General features: G+C 50.0%; 1 protein-coding gene across 1 annotated transcript; it reads right to left on the bottom strand.

Annotated features, from left to right (window-relative positions):
* LOC311582560 (rho GTPase-activating protein 10-like) lies at nt 1-11,874 on the bottom strand. Its single transcript, XM_084755732.1, has 2 exons — nt 11,644-11,874; nt 1-235 (listed from the first exon to the last, which is right to left on the bottom strand). Exons 1-2 carry the CDS (start codon nt 11,795-11,797, stop codon nt 165-167), a joined length of 225 nt encoding a protein of 74 aa, XP_084611858.1. The 5' UTR covers nt 11,798-11,874; the 3' UTR covers nt 1-164.
* Between the last annotated feature and the right edge of the window lie 1,489 nt (nt 11,875-13,363).

The raw sequence follows: 13,363 nt of genomic DNA, 5'->3' as shown, positions 1-13,363 counted from the left end.
ATGCGGCTCCCGGCAGCCATTTCCAGCAGCCTGAGGGTCGTCTCTAGTCATGCAGTGACCCTGACTCATGACTTCAACATGGAAAAAAATTGCAGGCCCGTGGAGAGGTTACGAAGCAGAGGCGGGACTCAGTAGAACTACTGTAATGTGCCGCCCGCCAAGCCTTAAGACGTGACTCGGGGACAGAAGGCTGGCAAGGGTGTGGGCTTCTCCAAGAGAACTGCAGAAAACGAGACTGCAGAAAGGTGGGGAACAGAAAACGAGGGGGAGGAGGCACGGATAAGCAATTTATTAACTCTCTCAATACTAGCCATTTACGTGTGCCACTCTGGTGACTCTCAGGTTACATCTCAAAAAGGTGCAGAGGAACCCTTTCTCCCTTCTTTTTTTTTTTTTCCCTTAAGATAAATTATATATAAGTGAGATAAACTAGGTATGTCGTGACGCAGGAGGCACTGAGGCCGTACAGGGGCTCCAGGTTCACAGCTAAGAAGGGAGACAGACCCTCTATCTTGTGCTACGTGCAATTCTTGCTTTGCTGCAGGCAAGAGACTTGAGCTGGGCTCCAGGTGAGGGGCTCCTTTTCCTTCTCCTGTCTCCGTCATCTTCCTGGCTCTCTACTTGGCTTCTGTTTGTACTCGCCTCCCACTCACGCACCTCCTACCTGAGCGGCTCACACTCACACACCTCCCACCTGAGCGGCTCACACTCACACACTTCCCACCTGAGCGGCTCACACTCACACATCTCCTACCTGAGCGGCTCACACTCACACACTTCCTACCTGAGCGGCTCACACTCACACATCTCCCACCTGAGCGGCTCACACTCACACACCTCCCACCTGAGCGGCTCACACTCACACACTTCCTACCTGAGCGGCTCACACTCACACATCTCCCACCTGAGCGGCTCACACTCACACACCTCCCACCTGAGCGGCTCACACTCACGCACCTCCTACCTGAGCGGCTCACACTCACACACCTCCCACCTGAGCGGCTCACACTCACACACTTCCCACCTGAGCGGCTCACACTCACACACTTCCTACCTGAGCGGCTCACACTCACACACTTCCTACCTGAGCGGCTCACACTCACACACTTCCTACCTGAGCGGCTCACACTCACACACTTCCTACCTGAGTGGCTCACATTCACACACCTCCCACCTGAGCGGCTCACATTCACACACCTCCCACCTGAGCGGCTCACACTCACACACCTCCCACCTGAGCGGCTCACATTCACACACCTCCCACCTGAGCGACTCAAACTCACACACCTCCCACCTGAGCGGCTCACACTCACACACTTCCTACCTGAGCGGCTCACACTCACACATCTCCCACCTGAGCGACTCACACTCACACACTTCCTACCTGAGCGGCTCACACTCACACACCTCCCACCTGAGCGGCTCACACTCACACACTTCCTACCTGAGCGGCTCACACTCACACATCTCCCACCTGAGCGACTCACACTCACACACTTCCTACCTGAGCGGCTCACACTCACACACCTCCCACCTGAGCGGCTCACACTCACACATCTCCCACCTGAGCGGCTCACACTCACACACCTCCTAACTGAGCGGCTCACACTCACACACCTCCCACCTGAGCGGCTCACACTCACACACCTCCCACCTGAGCGGCTCACACTCACACACCTCCCACCTGAGCGGCTCACACTCACACATCTCCCACCTGAGCGACTCACACTCACACACTTCCTACCTGAGCGGCTCACACTCACACACCTCCCACCTGAGCGGCTCACACTCACACACCTCCCACCTGAGCGGCTCACACTCACACACCTCCCACCTGAGCGACTCACACTCACACACTTCCTACCTGAGCGACTCACACTCACACACTTCCTACCTGAGCGACTCACACTCACACACTTCCTACCTGAGCGACTCACACTCACGCACCTCCTACCTGAGCGGCTCACACTCACACACCTCCCACCTGAGCGGCTCACACTCACACACTTCCCACCTGAGCGGCTCACACTCACACACCTCCCACCTGAGCGGCTCACACTCACACACTTCCCACCTGAGCGGCTCACACTCACACACTTCCTAACTGAGCGGCTCACACTCACACGCCTTCCACCTAAGCTAAAGTTTTTCATGTACAAGGTGTTTAGAAACACAACTAACAGGGGCTGGAGAGATGGCTCAGAGGTTAAGGGCACTGACTGCTCTTCCAGAGGTCCTGAGTTCAATTCCCAGCACCCACATGGTGGCTCACAAGCATCTATAATGTGATCTGATGATCTCTTCTGGCCTGCAGGTGTACATGGAGGCAGAGCACTGTATACATAATAAGTAAATAAATAAATATTGAAAAAAAAAAAAGAAACACAACTATCATTTTGCCTTTACATTCTAATGCTCAAAGTCCAAGTTCAATTTAAAAAAAAAGTTCTCAAGGCTTTTTATTGTTGGTTCAGACCAGTCAGTCATTTCTCAAGTCATGAAATGTACACTGGTTTTCTCTGCTTATAGCACTGGGCTAATAACTCAAAATATGGAAAACACAATTTAGTCCTAGAGCTGTGCCTAAGTAGTACAGCACTAGCCCTGCGCACACACACAGGCCCAGGGTCTGAGCCTGACCGCCTCAAAAGTCTTAAGAACTCCATGGATTCATTAGTTACAGATCATTTGCAAAGGTAGTGTTTGCAATTTCTCACACTAAGGCTTTTGTAATGAACGTTCTCTACAGGTAAAGGCCTGGGGCTGGGATACATAAATATAAAGCAGATACAAGATGCAAAAACAGTAAAACTGTATGAATGTTGTTCATTGTTCAAAAATACAACAAAACTATCAGTAAGCTAAATCTCCCAAATGGAATCTATGTATAAAACCATCACGCAAGTATGACGGAATTGTGGTATTAAACTACTAAAGGTCTAGCGGCCAGCATAGTGTGTCGACCTTTGATCAGGAGGCAGAGGCAGGAGGACCTCTGTGAGTTCAAGGACAACTTCCTCTACAAAGAACGCTTCAGGCCATCCACAGCTGCATGGAGAGTCCCCGTCTGGGGTTTCTCTATGTTATCTTGGCCATCCTGGACTGCTTTGTAGACCAGGCTAGCCTCAAACTCACAGCGATCCAACTGCCTCTGCCTCCCAAGTGCTGGGATTAAAGGCATGCACCACCACGCCTGGCTAGTTTCTGCTTTTCAGGGAGATAAATACCAGCTGGTATTTATTTATTTTATCTTTTTTTTTTTTTCCCAGAGCTGAGGACCAAACCCAGGGCCTTGAGCTTGCTAGTCAAATGCTCTACCACTGAGCTAAATCCCCAACCCCTATTTATATATTCGTCTGTTTATTTATTTATTTTTGAAGCTGGAAGACAAATACATGGTGGCAATTATAAAGTTCTTTGTCTTTTTATACTTCGGGAACATTTTGGACTTTTATTTTCAGTGCTGGGGATTAAACCCTGGACCTCACGCACACCAGGTAGCACTTTGCCAAAAAGCCATGTCCTTGGGTCTATTTTGAAATTTTGAAGTTAAAAAAAAAAAGTATTAAAATTTTCTCAACTAAAAGGTAAAATAAGAAACAGGAGGATCTGGCTATGGTTGTGCAAGGCTTTAGTCCCAGCACTTGGAAGGCAGAGGCAAGCAGATCTCTGTGGGTTCGAGGTCAGCCTGGTCTACAGAATGAGCTCCAGCACAGCCAAGGCTAGATAATAGAAATTCTGTCTAAAAAGAAGATATTCCTGTCTCAAAAAAAAAAATAAAAAAATAAAAATAAAAAATAAAAAAAAGAGGAAGGAACAAAAAGGGAAAAGACGCAAATAAAGAAAAAGAAGAAAAAAGAATTTTGAGTGGAAGTCTGTGCTTTGCAATGGATCTTGAACCAAAATAATTTCTGAATATCTACACTTATAAACTGTCAATTTTTTTTTACAACAATGACCACAATGGTCACAATTTGAAATTTACATCGTCACTGTACTGAGCTAATAAGGATATTCTATAAATTATTAAATGTGCACTTTCAGATAACCAGGGTTTATCACTGTAACATTCCCTGCTAAAGACCACAGTTACAGGAGTTACATCCCCTTATTTTGGGATGGCTTATTAATTGTGGTCTGGGCTGGGGAAATCAGACAAAGCCACGGCTACATCCCACCTCCACGCAACTGTCATTTGGATATGCAACGAAACCTCTCTAAACTGTTTCCTAGCCTCTAAGTCATGACAACACAGCACAAGTGTTAATATATAATAGTCACGGGTTAGCATCAAGTACAGCAGATAGTCAATAAGTAACCATTAGCTATTACCATGCACATTTAAATAAGAAATGTTTGGATTTTTTAGATTTTCTTTTGTTTTAATGTATGAGTGTGTCTTTGTGTGTATATGTGTGCCGTGTGCATGCCTGGTGTGCACATAGATCAAAAGACGATGTTAGATCCCTTGGAACTGAGGTTTCAGATGGTTGTGAGCCACCATGTGGGCGCTGGGAACCTAGCCTGCGTCCTCTGCAAAAAGTCACATGTGTTCTACTGAGCCCAAGGAAAAGTTTTTTAAGTGTACATTTAAATAAACCTTGTCGGGACTGGAGAGATGGCTCAGAGGTTAGGAGCACTGACTGCTCTTCCAAAGGTCATGAGTTCAAATCCCAGCAACCATATATTGGCTCACAACCATCTATAATGAGATCTGTATACATAATAAATAAATCTTTAAAAATAAATAAATAAATAAAAATAAACCTTGTCCCCGAGGTTTCATTTGTAAAGGAATCAAGTAAGACATTCAAGACACTTTTACTCAGAATAATCCGGGCAGTTCAACACTCCTCCTCCAAAATTGAAACAAAAGCCAACTTAGCAATTTTCCTTTAAAAAACAACAAAAAAAAAGCTTTTAGAAAATCAAAGGCGAAGTTGAAGGACACTGAATGCCAGAAGACACAGTCTTCACATTTAAATTTCTAACAAGAGACTTCGGACATGACAAAAGACACTGTTACCTTAAAGTGTGGTCAGATGTAAAGTTGATGAATCTATACAAGGTCACATCCGCACTCATTCAAACCTTGATTTACAGTAAGAGCACACACCTGGTGCAGGCCAGGCTTGCCCAACAGCTCCCAGGACAAGCTCTCTCCCAGAAGTCTCCAGCTCTCTCTCCTCTGTGAAATTCCTTTAGCAAAGACAAATACTGCCACTAATGGGCTATGGTCTTCCAGCATGAGAGAGAATGACTTAATGTCCCCAAGCACAGCCCAGTGATGTGAAGTATCTAATGTTCTGGTCACTGGTGTCACCATCTCAACCTTCAGCAGCTGGGGACAGCCCTACCTGGCTGCTGGCACCTCGGCTGGGCACGGTCCATTCGGGGTCTAACCACAGCCTTTGTGACATCTCCGACTTGACACTCACATCACTGTGAATCGGGTTCCCACAAGGCATCAGTGAGCTTTACTTATTTTATTTCTAGAACGTTCCAGCATTGTCAGAATGTGGTTCCTTCCAGAGTCTGACAGTTCTATGTTCTTGTTAAGCAGTAACAGTGATTTGGGCAAACACATTGTTTAGGAGTAGTGAGAACCAAAAAGTTAGCTAAGTGCTCCTCTTTACCCGAAGAAAAAGGCCCTATAGATGATATAACCTGGTTTTTATCTTCAAGTTTATTCTGAACACTTCTGCATGTGTCAACCCAGCCCCTGTAGTAACCTAATGAAACACGTTCACAACTATACTGAGCTGGACCCGGGCCCGCTGTTACCAGGTGGCTTCATTTGGACCGGGACTGACAGGCCACACTGTCTGTGTTTGATTCTTTCAGCCGGTTCTGGTTACTTTTGTTTTGTTTTGAGACAGGGTAACCCCAGCTGTCCTGGAACTCTCTAAGAAGGCCAGGCTGGCCTCAAACTCAAGGGTCACCTGAGTGAATCTTGCCTCCTGAGCGCTGGGAAGAAAAGCACAGCAGCACCAACACCTGGCTCAACAGCTGCTTTAAAGAATAAACACCAAGGGGGCTGGAGAGATGGGCCAGTTGTTAAGAGCATTGCCTGCTCTTCTAAAGGACCCGGGTTCAATTCCCAGCACCCACATGGCAGCTCACAACTGTCTGTAACTCCAAGATCTGATACCCTCACACCAGCACACATAAACTTAAAAAAATAAAATAAAGAAAAAAAAAAAGAATAAACACCAAAAAGCAAAGCAAGGTCCTCCCTCCCTCCCTCCCTCCCTGCCATGGTCATCAGAGGAAAGCCTGTGAGGAGCCAGCACTCACAAGGCTGGGGGAAAGGTCATAGCCTAGAGGCCAGCCAGGCTGCTCGCCTTGACTGCGTCTCAAATAAACAAGCAAAGGTAAAGAAGCCCCAGGGAATGGGACTGATGAGTGGACGGTTCACAAAAGCACAAGGACATCAGCTCACCGAACAGCCCACACTCCTAGGGAGCAACACCCTGCCACTGGTGGACCCACTCTAAAAGGAATCAAAGACCACCTGTGATGAGAACAGCCTTCCTAGCCAGTCTGCCCTTCTCCCAGCTCAAACCCCATCCTAATTATTTTCCCAGCCACCCTACTTTCCTACAATGGACCAGGCTGCTGAAATAGACTCCAAGGGCAGGGCAAGCTGAAGGCTTATCCCAGGCGAGGCCCTGACCACAGTGCGAAATGGGGGTGGGGGTGGGGGTGGGGGTGGTCCTTGGTGAGTTCTTCCTTCAGGACAAAAACCATGCATGAACATTTTTCTATTCAGGGAAAAGTTAAACTTTTTTTCTTTTCTTTCTTTCTTTTCTTTTTCGAGACAAGGGTTTCTCTGTGTAGCCTCGGCTATCCTGGACTGGCTTTGTAGACCAGCCTAGCCTCCAACTCACAGTAATCCACCTGCCTCTGCCTCCCGAGGGCTGGGATTAAAGGCGTGCATAACGACGCCTGGCATAACTTGTAATTTTATGAGCTTTTCAAATACTTTACTTCTATACTGCTCTCATTTCCACTTAGTAGCCGCATTAGCACAAATCTACAAAACCAATCCCGACAAAACAAACAGGAGAACACCAACACAAACTGTCCTACTAGGATTTAACAAATATTCAGATGTGGCCTCAGGCCTAAAACAATCCATGGCCCACACTGACTGCACCATGAACGCAGATGTAATTAGTTCAGTACTCTCAGATGGGTTCCACTCATGGTCCAAAGTGGCTTTTTGGTCCTCTTGACAAAAGGCAATCTCCTACCCGCCACCCCCACCCGAGCAGGCTTCCTGTCAGTCATCTGCACCAGAATTGGAATCCCCACCCTTTTATGTGTCTCACATTGGCCTAAAACCTGCTGTGTAGCAGGGAATGACCAGGAACTTTTGATCCACCTACCTATATCTTTTAAGTGCTGGGATTACGGCCTATGCCACTAAGCTTGACTCACTAGTGTTGGGGACGAAACCTCACTCTACGGACTAAACTACATCCCCAGCCCTTGGAATGCTCAACAATAAGACAACTTGCCAGACCAAGAGAATGGATGGCGCTCCTCAGCCTGCTCTCGGTTTCCACAAGCCCGGCCTCTCCTGCCTATGTCCTAGGGCCGGGACTGAGCCAGAAGCAAGTGACATCAACCAAAACTATCCCCTAAGTTCCTATGTCTGAGTCACCTGGACAAAATCGGGACCAGTGGAGGGGAAAGTGTCTCCTGGGTCAGTGGGAGCCTCTGCACAAGCACCTCACGGGCTCCAGCACCTTCCACGCCACTTCAGTCAGCCTCCTGCGATCCACTGACACTCACGTGCACACAGAGAGCTGACTGTCTTTCCAATCCCCACCTGTGGCTTTCCATGGGAGCACTCTCATCCCCACCTGTGGCTTTCCAGGGGAGCACTCCCATCCCCACCTGTGGCTTTCCAGGGGAGCACTCCCATCCCCACCTGTGGCTTTCCGGGGGGAGCACTCCCATCCCCACCTATGGCTTTCCATGGGAGCACTCTCATCCCCACCTGTGGCTTTCCAGGGGAGCACTCCCATCCCCACCTGTGGCTTTCCGGGGGGAGCACTCCAATCCCCATTTTGATCTGCAATCAGACGCTGACCTTCTTATTCCTGTCAGTCAAACTGGCCACCTCATTTTTCCCCCACTGCAGATGTTTCGGTTTCTTCTCAGCTGTTTCCAATCCGACATGGTTCTCTTCCTTATATAAAACACCGATGAGTTCTAACACTTCTAGCAGTCTTTCCCCTGCTGTGCCCTGCCACAAACTCGTTCTGGGAACGAACGTCAGGGTATTTACTGCCACTTATTCTTTTTACTCCCTTCAGCTTTTTTTTTTTTAACTTTGCGTATGTGTCTGGGGGGAGGGGGAATGTACGTGCAGGCAAATCCAGGTGCCACAGAGGCCAGAGGTGTCAGATCCCCTAGGAGCTGGAGTTACAGGTGCTTGCGAGCCATCTGATAGAGGTGCTAGGAACTGAAGTCTGGTCCTCTGGAAGGGCAGTGTGTGCTGCTCTTACCTGCTGACCCAGCTCTCCAGGCCTTCCACGGTTTAGCTTTTTAAGATAGGGTCTCACTTTGTAACCCAAAGTGAGCTCAAATTTGCAATCCTCCTGCATCAGCCTCCAGACCACTAGGATGGCAGCAGGGCACTGCCACTTGTCTTATTTCATATCCTTTATTTGAATAGCTCAGCAGAGTACAGATAATGCAAAAATGTCCCTCAGACTGGAGTGAATTCCCTGCAGAAAGTACAAGCAAGGCCAGGACTTCTCTGGGGTGCCCACACAGCATTAAACTACAGTATTACTTCCTGTTGCAGCCATGGAAGAGAACTCACCAGGAAGCCTTTGGGCCTCCAACTTCCTGGAACACTTATAGAAGGATTCAAAAATGGTTTGAGGGGCTGGAGAGATGGCTCAGTGGTTAAGAGCACTGTCTGCTCTTCCAGAGGTTCCGAGTTCAATTCCCAGCAAATACATTATGGTTCACAACCATCTATAATATGACCTAAGGTACACTGTATACATAATTAATAAATAAACAAATAAATCTTGAAAAAATGGTTCGAGATACTCAAAAGTCAAGACAAGATGTCTTCTTGCAAGACAATGAAGAACAGAAATCATTTAAACACAAATTCCAAAGAAAAGCACAAAAGGCCTTGTTCTGCAAACCGATATATAGAACAGAAAGAAACTGAGGCAAACTGGCAGTCTTGACCAGCTCAATGACTGCTCTGCAGACCCTTCCTTCCCCTTAATAGTCTTCCTTGCATCCCCAGAATGCAAAGTTACGGAAAGACAACTGGTTAAGTGACCTCATCGGCACGTTTCCAAATGCTAGGGAACTTGACTGATGCTGCCAAGTGGTGCAGTGCGGGAGGCGGGGCAAGAGCTGCATGACCCACCCAGCCCAGCCAGACCCCATAGAGAGAAGCCCAAACCAGGTCTCCTTACTTAAGCTCTGCCCTCTTAATCTCTGCTAAGAACGAGAGGACCACTTTCATGGGCCAAGTGGGAAAAGGCCAGGGTCCTTCCAACTTGCCAAAAAGAGCATCCTCTAAAGCTTTTATTGTGGGAAAGAACCTAAGGTTATGGATGAGGATAAAAAGACACTACTGTCTAGCTGCCCTCTTAAAGAGGATGATCATCCATTTTGTTTCTCACCTTTGACCCCAAGCACAAGGATTAAGACAGCAAGCCACAATTTCCAGAGGGTCTCCCTTCTGAGGAGGCAAGCTAACACACATACACATACATACACACACACAGACACACACACACACACACACACACACTGGCTGCCTCAGGAACATGAGGCATGCTTCCTGCCAGCGGAGCAGCTTACAGTCACAGAAATAGCTTCCTACCCATGGCCAAACTGACTCTGCCATCTGCCCCTCTCCTCGTGTCCCTACTAGCCAACAAATCAAGCTGGATAGAGATGACCAAACCCTGAACCCCAGAGCCCACATAAACCCAGAAAGGGAGATTCAGCTCCACAGACCTAACCTCTGACCTCTGACCTCACACGTGCACAATGGTACAGGAGCACACAAACATCTTTTTGAAAAGGTACACGTATGTCCCCATGTAGTGATGCTACTTAACAGTGGGCCACAGAAACCGGAACACGAAGACGTCACAGGCCATTGGTGTTCCCCACCCCTCTCACTGTCTGTGGTCATTGCTCCCTGTTTACAGACTTTCCTCCCGTGTCCCGCCTAGCACGGAAAAACTCAAAGGCAAAGGCCTGCACGGCCACCCGGCACATGACCCATTCATCCCAAAGGGATTCCCAAGCCAGCTCCGCAACACTGAAGAGGTCACAGACCCAAAGGTGCCTTGGAGAAGGTCCAGGGAAGTTGAGTGACTTGCTTCCCAAATTACAGGGATGGCTCCACTAAATTCTTCCCATTAAAAAACATTTCAACTCATTCATTAAGTGCATATTAACTGGGCCAGGCACTTGACCGGGTGGATGGAAGGAAGCCTCAGTACGTTTTCATCTTCCTAGGTGCAAAAACGGTGTAGTGAGAGTGTACGTGTCTATAAGCACACGGAATAAATTCCCGAGGATGGCGGCGACTACTGAACCAGGAAACCTAAGCACCATCTACCCGAGGGGCTGGGGAGTAGTACCCCTGGGGCTTGGCTCCTGCCCGCTCAGGTGTTTTAAGGGGAAACAGGGTGCTCACAGTGACTCAAGAAAGGGACTTGGGGTTCCAGCGTGGCCTGGATGCCAGTGCCTGGCCCTGGAAAACTAATTTCTCCCCGTCTGTGGAGCATTACAACTGTTTCTGCACCGGCCTCTACTCCTGGACTCATTAGGACTCCAAAACACTTCTCTTTCTGTTGCTGTCTTCAGAGGTGGCTTGTTGGGTTGTTGGATTGTTTGTTTGTTTGCTTGCTTGCTTGTCTGTTTGAATACTGGACTGTGGTGGAAGGCATCAAGCCTGAAGAGAGTGGAATTTCCTACTTACTCACAGGCACTGCCGGCTAGAAGCAGGGGGCGGTCTGCCCACTGACCCTTTCAATCCCCAATCTTTGAACTCGCTTCAGCACAGTACAGAAGGAATGTGCACAAGGCAGCACAAAGCCAGGTAGACTTTCTGGTTTAGCACATGAGGGACTCAGGTCGGGACAGTCGCGCGGGGTAGAAAAGGGATATCTAAGAATTAAGTGTAACTTCAGGAACTTTTGAAGAACTCAGTTACAAGCAGGGTCTCCCAAGAATCTCCTAGAAAGTTCCTTGGAAAGGTTACAAGACAAAACTGTCTTAGCTGATTGATGTCTCGGATTTGCCGGAGGCTGGGGGCAACGTTAGGGCGCACTAAAGCCTGACTCCGGCCGAGTCTCCTCTGGGTCCTGCCGGCGCCTAGGCGTGCTCCGCCCGGCCAGGCGGGAGCCCCGGGGCAGCTCCCACGCACCGCTCCTGGCTCCCGCGCCACCGAGGGGCCGGGGCGGGAAGGAGGACGCGCCCGAAGCGCCTAAGGAGAGGAATGTCCTGGAGCTTATCCCCCTAAGGAATCTCCAATTACTCTGGTCTAGGGGCACAGAGCCATCCCACACGGGCCGGGAAGACGCTCCTCCCCGCCTCCCCCGCCACGCCGCAGCCCGAACGCGAGAGGGCCCCGCTTACTTTTGGTGGCAGCGATAAGGTTCTTGCCGTCCTTGATGAGCTCTTTGATGAACTTGTTGGTCCTCTCGAGCTCCGCTTCGTGCGCGCGGATCCTCTCCCGGAACCACGGGCTGTCGAGGTAGCAGTCGCTGAACTCCAGGGGCTGCAGCCCCATGACTGCGGCGGAGCGCACGGGCGCAGGCCGAGCTTGGGCTCCGAGGCGGCGGCAAGGTGCGGGGCTCCGAGGAGGCGGCGGCAAGGTGCGGGGCTCCGAGGAGGCGGGCGGGCGGGCGGGCGGCTAGCTGGGCTGAGCGCGCGGCGACAGCAGTTCGCTCATGTCCCGCCGAGCCCAGCGAGCCAGGCGACTGCACCGCGGCGCGGATCCCCAATCCCGGCAGCCCCCAGCAGCTGCAGAGCCCGCCGCCCCGCCCCGCCCCGCCCCGGGCGCGCCCGCCCCGCCCCCGCCCCCACGCCCCTGCTCTCCCTCCCCAGCGCCTTCGGCTCTCCTCCCTGCCCTTCCCCGGACGCCTCTTCCTTCTCTTCTCCACGCGCAGTTGCCCCTCCTCTTCCTTCCGAGGCGGCCGCCGTGGAGAACGTAGTCGGTGCCCTCCACCCTCGGGCGCCTGCGCCTCCCTGGTCTCGGCTCGCCCGATCCAGGTGACTCAAGCGGATCCTCGAAGTGGGCTCCGGACCGAACGGGAAGGAGTCTTAATAGCAGGCCTCGGTCCCCGCGGTCAGACGACTTAAGTCAGGACGGACTGGCGGGCGGGCGGGCGGAAATGATTGACTCACTTATCTGTGTACCCAGGGAGGGCGCCTCGCGGTGCAAGGGCTCGCACGCCCGGCGCTCGCTCTCCTCATCCCACCCGCCGCCTGCGCCCGAGCGCTCAACATCTCCACCTCGGTGTTGTCTTGGCAGCTTCTAGAACATTGTTCATCCTCTCTGTGCCGAATGACTTAGGGCAAGGGAGCGTGTAGCTAAAGCGCGTTGACCCTGTTTCTGTCCTGTTCCGCAGATTAAATTTACACGGGTAGAGGAGGCGACCTTTATTTTAAAAATAGGCCGCCGCCGTAAGTAAATGCCAGACTTTAAGTGGTTTTTTTTCACCTGATGGGAGGGAGGCGGCAAAGACAAGTGTGAATTCGTGTCCGGGCGCCCACAGAAATCCTTTCCTATTCCATGCGTTCTAAAGCAGAACTCAGTACCTCCCCCAAATGTGTACAGCAGATCATACACTTGGGAGACACTTTCATCAACCAACAGTTTATAAAGCAATTACAATGTGCACACATGGCATGCATTTTTGACAAACTCACAACACATGTTTACATGTAAAGGCTTAATGATGGTTGTAGTACCACCGGGAAACTTAAAAGTGATTCTTTAAAACGTTCAGACTGAGTGCAGTAATTAAGAGACTGTTTGGCCTGAAAGCTGTAAGCTAACCCTCTGGGAACAGCTAACTAAATCTGTAAGTGCTCCTGTTAGAAATGGCACCATTTGCGTGCCTAACCCAGAGGTAAACATTGTTTCAGTGTCCATCCTCTGGGTTCAAAAGCCTTTCCAAATAACTTCTAGGCACTTTGAAAGGTTCACTTCCTACTGAACTCCCTACTCAGCAAGGGAGTCCACACTGGAGCGAGAGAAAGGCAAAGGGGAGGAAAAACTGGAGATTGAATTAAAGCCAAACACTGTAGCACCATAGCCAGACATAGTGCCTGAGCCGCCATAATCCCAGAA

This window comes from Acomys minous (genome assembly GCF_964271855.1).
Source record: "Acomys minous genome assembly, chromosome: 14".
Classification (NCBI taxonomy): Eukaryota; Metazoa; Chordata; class Mammalia; order Rodentia; family Muridae; genus Acomys; species Acomys minous.
This window is presented reverse-complemented; position numbering and strand designations above follow the sequence as displayed.

Excerpts from the sequence above, each read along its gene's own strand:
- LOC311582560 (XM_084755732.1), bottom strand. The coding sequence starts at position 11,797 with ATGGGGCTGCAGCCCCTGGAGTTCAGCGACTGCTACCTCGACAGCCCG. Across the intron at positions 236-11,643 it reads CCTTATCGCTGCCACCAAAA|TCTCGTTTTCTGCAGTTCTC; the intron begins GTAAGCGGGGCC and ends ACCTTTCTGCAG.